Genomic DNA, 11,040 nt, shown 5'->3' on the forward strand with positions numbered 1-11,040 from the left:
TCAGGCAGAGCCTCCATTTGTGTTTATCCTGGCAGGGATGGCTCAGCTCAGAACAAGGCAGGCTGAGAGGCTTGTGAAATGAATCTACAGCAGAGGGACAGATGAGCTGGCCAGGGTCAGGGCTGTTACTGTGATATCAAAAACCCATTTTCGCCCAATGTTCCCGGTAATTCAGAGAAGACAATAGGAAGAAGAAGAGGGAAGGCAGTGTAGAAGGAGAAGAAAGATGGGTGGGAGGTAAAATGCAGTCATGGGTGGAAAAAAAAATAACAGTTTAAAATGGTCACAGAGATCAATAGAGCTTACTAATCTGGCAGAGTGGCACACAATGTGGAGGTCAGGTTGTAAATACAGCGAGAGCATGCCTTGCTCCTGGAGGCATTACTAATTGAAAATATCCTCCATTAACGGTTCAGACTGTGGCCAGAGCAACGCACAGGCTGCCAGTTCCCTACTCCTGACAAATGTGAACAATTCTTTATGGTGGCACCAGATTCCTCACTAATGTACCAGCACCACTTTGCTTACCCAGTAAAGAGCCTGCATGATATATTCTGACAAATTTAAGTAGATAAAATGTAAATAAAATTTAGTGTCATGGCTCAACGTCTCTTCGAAGACACATGTTCTACAGAGGAGAAAAATGTAGTGACAACATAGCTGAGAAGATTAAAAATGCATCAAACCATAAAAAGGTAAGACTGCAGACTAGTAAGGCTTCACAGTGTTAACATGGCTGCTCTGGACATCTGACTTGACAGATACCCAAAAGGACTGTAAAATGCTCAACAAGATACCACCGTGACAGTACCCAGTTTTAAAGCTGCTCCTGCTGCTTTTATCATAGAGAAAGGGAGGAGCACAGGAAACAGACATGGGGTGGTAGACATTGGTCATGTTCGGAGACAAAAAGAGAACAAATTAGACAGGGCAGAAAATGTGACAGTCAACTGAAAGCAGGAAGACCCCAGCTTAGAGGAGCGTGGCTACAGTGAGACAGACGACTGGAGGCTGGCAGACATGCATGTGCATAGACATGTCAAACGTCAGTGTGTCAGTGAACAAGGACAGGACAGGAGCAGAGGCAGAAGAGGATGATGGTAAAGTCTCAGTAAGCAGTGCTCTCAGCTCGGGGCTAAGGCTCTAATGCCTGGGCTGAGAGTGGCAAACGCAACACAAACATGATTACTCCATGTTGTGTGTGACATGGTGTTAGCCAGGCCATCTGTAGTGAGCGACATGTGGTCAAACATTGAGCTACCAGTGACTTAACGGAAGCCGCAGTGGTAGTTTATTTTGATGTAAACATGGGTGAACATGTTTTCCTTTGTTCTCATTTTGGCAGAATCAAAGCAAAGTGTTTATTTCTCCTAATAATCGACACACTGTAAAATAGGAGAGCAAAAATACAGCTATTTAACATTTACATGTCATTCCTACAGTTCTGCATGCATCAGTAGACTCACCAGTGTGTCACAATAGTTGAATGTTAATGAGTTTGTCTTATACAGAGGTCCTCAGAGTAAGTATATCATGGAAAAAAGAACTATTAAATACTTATTATGCACTGGGATAAAAATAGTGCAGTAAGGTAAACTCAACTCCCTGCTAATCTGTTATCTTGTGTTTCAAATAAACTTGATCTCTGCATATTAAATGTAGCTTACATCAGAGCATTTCAAGTTAGAAAAACACTGAAGTTGCGATTCAATCTGAGCAGTATATGTGGTAAAATAAATTGTCTATAGAAAGTCAAAAACAAGGCTGCAACTGACAATTAGTTTCATTATTGATGAATCTGCCAATTATTTTCTTGATTAATCAATAATCGTTCTTTCCACAGAATATCAGAAAATAGTGAAAAATGTCGATTATAACTTCCCGATCCGAAACCAAAGTGCTTGTTTTGACCAAACAACTTGAAAAATGACTGAAACAATTAGTCAGTAATTAAAACAGTTGTTAAAGCAAGAATTACAGGTGTGGAAAATAATTCATTTCTAGATGCATCGCGATGCAGACTTTGATGATCCTGAATCGATTCCTTAGCAAGCGTCCTCTCCTCATTCTTCAAAGGACAGCTATGTGACAGGCAGCAATAGGTGAAGGTGAAAGCAGCAGAAAATGAGCTAATACTAATAACAGCAGCATCAGAAATCAAACTAGCAGCAGAGGTCAGTTATAATGCTGTAATAATGCTATGCAATGTTAGCTACATTAATATAAAGTAAAATTAAATATCTGGATTTCACTACAACCGACTTGTTTGGATTGTTAAAAAAAAAAAACAAAAAAAAAAACACTTTGCTTTGAAAGTAACAAGTAGTCACACAGTGAGAAAAATACATTTATCTTATTCGTTTTACAATCGCATCGTAGCCTCATAATCGTAATGAGGATGCCTAAAACTTCCCACCATTCAAGTGATGCATCGAGATATCGAATCGAAGACCTGATAATCGTAATCGAATCGTGAGACCAGTGAAGATGCACAGCCCTAGCGAGAATGCCACCAAGGCAAGAATTCCTCACCTCATCGTACACCTGTTAGCAAATTTGTTGTGAAACATTCAGTAAGCCAGTTACTAATTCAAGTCAGCTAATACCTCACCAGTAATTCAGCTGGTAATTCTTGAAACATTTGGGCAAAAGAAGAGTCAATTAAATAAGGAGGCATCATGTTCACTCACCTATTGTGTTAAAGCGTGTTTGCTTTGACAGCAGCAAGCATTCAGAGTAAACATGACAAAGTGTAGTTTACAGAACAGTGACTGCCCTGACCATTTCTAAAGGCTCAAGCAGACTCCATGACTTTCAGCGTCGGCCGATGGCGGTGCTGTTCAGACTACAGAACTTGCCGTCTTGTGACGGTGAGTCTGAAATCGTGGCGTTCACAGTACGTGACTGATCGGTGACAGAGGGTCTCACACACTACACAAGCTGACAGCGGCTCTGTCACCTTTTGTCAAGAACACACGTGAAATGGGAAATGACGCAAACCTACCAAACAGCTGTTTGTTATTATAAAGATAGTAATTCTATAGAGAAAGAATATGAGTGAAAGAATGGATTAGCACACGCAGGTAGCAGGAATAGTCTGAGCTACCGAGAGAGCTGGAGTGAAGTAAAAAGTGTTTTGTGGTGAAAAAGTAGCTGCCTGCTCTGCCAGCTGCCTGCTCTCATTGGCTGGATGTGGATGTCAAGTCGGCCGACACCTCCAGATATTTGGCATGCTAGATACCTGGCAGACGTCAGCAATGTGTCAGGAAGCTGTTGAGATGAGTCATTGAGTAGTTCACACAACGACTGGCGACCGCCAATCAACCACTGATTTACTCCCGATCACAGCCTGATGGTCGCTGAGGCAAATCGGGCTAAAAATCGTGTAGTGTGAAAAAGGCTTAAGAAGTACTTTTGCTTGGCGGCAAGTTAAAAAGGTGCAGCTCCCCGACACCCAGTTAACGAATGACTGAGGTTACAACCATGGTTCGAATTACGGGGAGGATTGGGTGGGTCTGACCCCCCTAGTTAAGGCTTGGACTCCCCAAAAAGAGGCAAAAATAACAGTTCAGGGTGGGTCTTTCTCATCTGTACTGTAATTATTACCATATATTTCCCATAGTCATGCCTTATATTTAAGAATCTTGAAATACGATTAGAGAAACCCCTAAAATGGACCACACCATTTTTGAACGTCTGTCTGCAAACATCACTCGCAGCGGCAGCTGCTCCTGTCCGGTGCATCACACGCTGGTGGAGACACTGTTAATGTCAGTAGTTAGCTATCTTTATAGCAAAGAAATTAGGGATTAGTTATTGTAGAGATACATTTTCACATCAATAGAGATTATTATTTCATATGAAGTCTTTTGTGAGTCCTTTCACAATAAACATGGCATTTGTTTTAAATCTGGAATTGCCCAAAAGAAATTCCCCAACAACTGCTTTATTGGACGCACATTACATCATTCACAGTCAACATGAGCAAGAGGAAAGGAGATATTTGCTAAAAAAAATAACGAACAAACGCACTTGTGTACATTTTCAGCTGAGGTCTGCGGCTTACTTTGGCTAGCCTTCAACTCAATCAAATCAATCAATCATGATTTCAGTTAAATGCTAAAGCTGCTGTTACTGTTAACTTGTCTGTGGTTCGCTGGCAGAACACGGGGTGCTTTCTGATCAGATGCCGTCATGCTGTTGCCGAGGCGACATTAGTTTCGTTTTACAGTGGACGGACGGTAACATTACAGAGTTGTTGTTTTCTTTAGCTTGAAATAATCCCATACTCTGGACACTTACTTCTTTGTCCCTTGTAATTTTCTCTCTTCCTCCACTTTGCAAACAGCGCCATTATAATCACGTCGTGTTCACAGCGTAAGCGCGATGTGCGACAGTAATAAATATCTGTGCGAAACAGTGTGCTGTATATGGATTAAACAAAGCATTGTTGCATTTTAGTAATCGATTTAATCAATGAATCATTTCAGCCCTAATTTGCACAGCTGGAAGGATGAAAGTGTTAATGTGAAGATTTTTACACTTTGGAAATACAAAGTTGGCAACCTGTGCAAGTAATCTCAAAAAGAGGGTGAGGGCACACAGCAAAGGGATGCTAACAATGCACTAAGACCCTAGACTAAACAAAGATCCAGATAATTAGTGCATTGGGCAGCTTTCTTACTTATAAGCACATTGGAAAGTGCTGAGCGGCACCACTACTACTCTGCAGGAGTTTGAGTCAACAGCCCACCAAGGATAGACTATTCATTTGAGGAAGTCCCAAAGGACTGCGCCAAAACACAATCAAATTAAGACGCCTCCGCACGAGTAAAACCATGTTTCAGCAGCCTTGGCTGTATGGTAAAGGCATATCTTTGTTAGGCTGTGGGAGAAAAGGCATTGGGTTCTTCTGTGCAAGATAAAAAAAATAATCAAAAGATTCATTCAGAGTTTAATTGATTTGCTTACTTGTTCTGTGTTCCTTAGTTCACACACACCGGCTTACAGAACAATCATTAAAGGACACACTTTGTGTATGGCTATCATCCTGAGACCCGGGCTTATCATCAGCACAACAAAACACATTATGTATTCAATAGCTCGCAGTCTTCCAATGAAAACACACACTAACAACTTGCTTATCACTAGATATCCCCTCTGTAACACAGCCTTAAAATAAAGATAAATAACTAAGGAGGCTATTCTCTCCATCCTCTTCACAGCATGAGGCTGGCTGGCCCAACACTCTCTTGCTGCATGACAATCTTGACTTCACGCTGGTTCTCACTTGGATTGATTTGGGCCCCGTGTACACCCGGAATTAATATGCGTCCTGGGTGAACCGATCAAAAGTGGACAGCTTTAGTACAGGTATGAATGCACCAGAGATCGCATTGAGATCCAATAGCTCAGACCACATTCAGAGGCATATGGCCACATTCTCTTCGTGTGTAAGCAAATGTGTCCTTGAACACAAGGTCACTTTTGAGAGCTGTCCACTTGTGATCAGATCACCAAAGACCCATGCTAATGCCAGATATAAATAGGGCCCTGAATTGAAAATAATGAGTCAGGTCTGGCCTCCATCCAGCTGTGGCTTTTAAACTGTTCATTAGTGGAATGCGAACCTGCAGGAGCCCACTGTCTAAAGAGGACCCACATGGGCCAGCCCCTCTTCTGCAGTGGATAAACCAAACCAAAGATTTAAGCATCATTATCTCTGGGTGTCCAAGTGAGAAGTGACTGGAGGAAGTGTGGAACATCCTTCTGGCATTAAACAGAAGTGAGTACAGAGAGAAAAAAAGTGAAGAGCCTATGCTACAGCAGGGATGTGGAAATGTGATTCAGGACTTGTTGGTGTTCACGTAAAAGAAAGCAGAAAACCCAGGAGTGGTCCTGATAATAGAGCGCTGTCTATCACTATGCAAATATGAAATTATCCCATCACAAAAACACTTAACGGCAGTTCACAGTAGCTAGCATTCTGAGAAATGAAATAAAAATACATATTCAGAGAAGCCAGAGGCTGGTACTAAAACCATCATCAAGAAACCATGAGCCAAGACATCTGATTAAAAGAGGCACATTTGAGCATATTTTGTGATTTTCCTCTTTCTCACCTGCAAAGTAGTCACATTTCACTGCTCTGATTATGCATATGAGATCCTCAATCATGTAAAAATACTCACAGCAACATTTGTCAAGGCAGCATAAGAGACTGCACTGGACAGCTCCGTGTTGCAAGCACCAATCTGGTTGTTTGTTTTTTTTTTCTATAGACAGTACTCACAAAAGGTATAACGATCAAGATTAACTTAAAAATTGCCCAGAGTTCTCCTTTAAGTAACAACCCCCACCTCAGCCCATGTGAGCACTGACTATCAATCATGTGCCAACCTGTACAACTTCATATAGCCATCTAACAATGTGTCCCTCCCCTTTAAGCATTGATTGTTTAAAGGGTTTGTTTAAAAAGAGATAGCAAATACATCAAAAGTGTATTTTTATCCTAACCTCTGGCAAAACATACATATTGTGCGTTCTTATTTTGAGTCATGTTGTACACCAAGTAGAGTTAATTTAGAAAACAAGGAATCAAGGTACTGGCACATGAGCCCAAAGAAAAGATGAAAGCTTGAGTCTTAAATATTTCTCTATTCCACTGCAAGAAAAGCAAACAGAAAATCTTCAAGGAATAGTCGCATGTCTTAATTGTATTAGTGCACAATCCTACAACTCTGTATTTGGCTGTAGTACTTCTAACAGATTCAACTATAGTACAATATGCATGACTTCATGTACACAGATAATCACTCTTGTTTTAATGACAAAGATATTTTCGCTAATTTCCACATAATCCTATGTGTTCAAGTGAAGGCATACACCAAGAGAAAATAAATGCTGCAATCAACATAATCACACAGAAATTAGTCTGGATTTCATTTCATCTGGAAAGGCGATTAGAGGGGTAAAGAACACATTTCCACAGATTAAGTATGATTTCCATTTATATGTAATGCTTCATTGAAGCACCACCCACATTGTGGCTAATGGGGGAAAACTAATCTTGATGATGAGAATCAGAGCATGAACTCTAGCAACTTGGGAAATGGAAACTCGCCATTTAAAGTATTAGACGTCTACAATTTCAACAGCAATACTTGCATGTGAGAAGTTAGCTTCCAGCAGGAGAAATAAATAAGAAAAAGCCTTCCAGCATTTAAAGTACACCATGTTTCATACCTGCAATAAAAACACCCTGTCATGGGTATACAATTGCTAGAACATAAGCAATTTTCTGCACTGCATTATCTATGAAGCTCAAGCTCACTTACCAGCCTCTGAGCTTATATGCCTCAGGGATGTCTGGGTTGATCATCAGGGTGCTGCTGAAGGATGCAGAGAGGGACCGGCCTCCAAAGTCTGAAAGCTTTGCTGCCTTAATGGCTACAATGGGCTGCCCAGAGCCCTCAAACTTTTCTGCCTATACAAAACAGGAGATATGACAGAATCGTTAAAACTGGGTTGTTACTTATATAGATTTCTTCTGTTTCTTGGTTTGTGTCAAGTTATATGTTGGTATTTTGTACAACAAGATTAAGAAGCTACATAATCTGGCAGTACAATGAGGCTGTATTTACGTAGTGGAGCTTTGAGCTATATGGTAATATACACAGCATGCTAAAAAGCTCAAAACAACAAGGCTGACACGCGGACAATTAGCAGGTATAATGAATAAATCATTATGTAAACCACTGAGCACAGTGCTACAGCAGAGGCTGATGGGAATGTACTTTAGTTTTGCAGGTTTTGGTGATAAATCAAAGAATTTGACCTGATGGTATACAAACAATTATTTATTGTTTATTACAATGTATCTAGTGCTGAACATGAATGTCAGTACCAAATCTAATGGCAATGCATTTAATAGTTTAAACATTTCAACATGGGCGGGCAGTAAAGCTGCAGAGATGAGGAAATATCTCTAACACCTGCTTTTTGGCATAACCATTGTTCTTTATAAACTGTACATCTTGTGTACCTCAGCAAGTCCCTCTGGAAAAGAGGGTATGTGTCGAACAAACAAACAGGAAACCGTGTGCTTCTTGTCAGGAGGAAAGAAATGGTGGCGGACTCAGCACAGTCCCTCTGAGCCACAGGTAAAAATCAACTGCTAGAGCACAGTTGCTTCATCACCCCTTGACAGGGAATTCAGTCAGCGATTAAAACCACATTCTCCTCCATTAAACACTGCACACATTGAAAATCAAATACCTTTAACAAACTGCTGAACACTGATCAGCAAATGTGTTGTACAACTTTTCTAATTAAAACACATTTTTGACATACTCACCAAAAACTTAATGCTTCACAGAAGGTAGCCTTTACTGTAGGCTTTTTGTTCTGCAATAGCTCGTGTCATTGTGTTCACCCCCTGCATGTGTGATCTAGCTTTAGTTTAGCTTCAGTCAATTTATAGTAAATGGTCTAAACTATTCTCCATCAAATTAAAAACAGTTGCTCTCAGATGTTAACATTTAAAAAGTGTTCGTAGAAGGAAAGCGCAAACATTGCAATAGGCATGTCTATGCATTAAAAGGTTGGTATTGATTTCCACCGCCCATTTAAAAAACTCCAGAGACAAAACCCCTACCCCATTACATAATTTACTCTCCATCTAACGTCTATACTCACTTCCTCTCCCCACAGCGTGACAGTCACCAACTTCCCTGACATGTCCATCAGACTAAGCGTCCTCTTGGACACCTCTTTGTTGGACTTGGTGGTGAGACGGGTCACTTCATCTACACTCTTACACACTCCAATCACATCTGTAATGGAAAACATGAATCAGTGTTACATGTTATCAGGCACAGATCCATTTTCTATTTGTAACCTGATTGATTTGATTTGACTTGATTGACAGTCAAGCAGTGCCAATGAGATTTTACAACATACCACATTTGACATTTGGGAGAAGACCATGACAACATATGGTTTAATTTCTCAGACAAACAGATTGTTCCCACATACACATTTCAAACATATTGATTGTGGTGTTAACGCCCTCATGTCACTCTAGGTCCCACTGTTCCCTGTGCAAATTGCCTCTTGGGAAATAAGTGATTCATTCATTTGAAATCAGGTGTGAGGTCACTGGCCTGTGTACCAGGCACTTAAATCCATAATGTAGGAGAGAATCCATGAAATAAAGTTTGTCATTCCCACCACTGCACTTCATCAAGCATACTTTGCTGACTAATGCAATCATGCATGATAGATGCAGAGTCATTTATTTGTAAAGGTGCAAGAGTGACAGCACTAACAATACTCATCAACTATAAAAGGATTTTAAATGTATTTAACCATGATGAACAAAATGTCACGTTTGATGCTGACTGGTACGCTGGAGAGAAATTACTTAAACAGCAGTACAAGGTGCGGTCTTCATTAAAAGAATTACAAGCAGACTCATTACTTCATTTTACCTGTGACAGCAGGTTCTCATTTTCTCATCGGCTCTGCCATAGGGCCCAAAGTCAATCTGCACTACAGGCTATTACTGTCATCAGTATTATTAATACCACTTTTATCTCTCTGCTCATGTACTGTAATTGCCTCAACCTCCTAGCATATCTGGCTCTACTTTATGCTACAAACTCTATCCCCTGCTTATGATAGCTTATTACTGGGTATTTGGGAACTCCTCAGCTGGCCTTGGAGCATCATTTGGTTGGTTTAGGTTTTTCACAATACACATTGCAAATTGTGATACATTTAGGCCACAGAGCCTCCATAAAAGGAAAACAATGTGCACTTAAACACCAGGAAATATAGAAGGCATAAGCATATAACTGTTGTTTTGTGCATGGTACATTAACTAATGGGCAATAATGTTATTGCTCTCCTATGCATTGTGTTACACAACTCTGCTCATTTGTTTAAAAAAGGCACAGAATACATGAGACAACATCAAAACTAATGTTTCAAAAAATGAGGTGGCAAAACATGAACACATTTCAAACAGAACCTAGAATAACGCCCTGTGGTTAAATGCCTCCGCCAACCAGTTAAGTTGCAGTTAACATCCATGTCTGGGGTGGCGATGGCGCAGGGATAAGACAAGTCTTTGTTGTGAGCAGGGTTAAATTCCCACTGCAACACCAATCAACCAATGTGTCCCTGAGCAAGACACTTAACCCCTAGTTGCTCTAGAGGCGTGCGACCACTGACATATATAGCAATTGTCAAAGCTCGCTTTGGATAAACATGTCAGCTAAATGACAAAAAATGTAAAATGTCTGTCCAGACGGTCTATAATGTATGTAGTGAATACTTGGAAGGTTAAAAAAAACTAAACATTTTGGCTAAATTGACAGGTTCTTGGTACGACTCTTGCTTAGGCTAGATTTTTAAATGTATGTTGAATAAATGACTTATTTAAATACATTACGTAGTCATCTTTTCAAATCTCCCATCACCTTTTAGCACTGTCTTATGTTGGGCCATATGCAATCTGTGTTACAGTTTTTTTTAAATGTTCAGTTCTGCGTTTCCGTCTGTGATTCCGTTATCACAGAAATTAAAGGGCCCTACCATAATGCTGCCATCAGTCTGTCGCTGGCCCATGCCGACCCACCGTCAGAGAGACACTTGGACACGGGCCCCATCAAAAGATACTTGTCAATGGGCCTAACAATATCTATAGAGGAAATCCTGTAATGGCACATGTCAGGTTGAGAAATGAAAGTGTAAATCATTAATTGTGCTTCTTACCAACAATGGCATCTTTGTCTCTGTTCTCTAGGTCACCGATAGAGACAAAGTCACACTGCACCATGGGAATATCAGAGCTGTCGTCACAGGGGATGACTGTGGACTCTCCATTGAGTGTCATCTCATAGTCATTCTTCACAGACGTGTACTGCTTGTTGGCGATCTTCAGGGAACCCTTGGAGACGTAATAGACCTGATGCATACATATGGATGACCCCGTGTTAATCAGAGATGGGGGGGGGGGGGGGGGGGGGGGGGGGA

General features: G+C 40.7%; 1 protein-coding gene across 1 annotated transcript in view; it reads right to left on the minus strand.

Moving 5' to 3' along the window:
- The window catches only part of rpa1 (replication protein A1), a 32,795-nt gene that overhangs the window by 17,469 nt on the left and 4,286 nt on the right, over positions 1-11,040 (minus strand). The window contains exons 10-12 of the mRNA XM_046074687.1: positions 10,780-10,972; positions 8,698-8,834; positions 7,338-7,486 (exon numbers count right to left, since the gene is read on the minus strand). Of these exons, the coding sequence (XP_045930643.1) occupies positions 7,338-7,486; positions 8,698-8,834; positions 10,780-10,972 (479 nt within the window). The remainder of the gene's footprint in view (positions 1-7,337; positions 7,487-8,697; positions 8,835-10,779; positions 10,973-11,040) is intronic.

The sequence above is a fragment of the Micropterus dolomieu genome, linkage group LG17, assembly GCF_021292245.1.
Source record: "Micropterus dolomieu isolate WLL.071019.BEF.003 ecotype Adirondacks linkage group LG17, ASM2129224v1, whole genome shotgun sequence".
Taxonomy (NCBI): Eukaryota; Metazoa; Chordata; class Actinopteri; order Centrarchiformes; family Centrarchidae; genus Micropterus; species Micropterus dolomieu.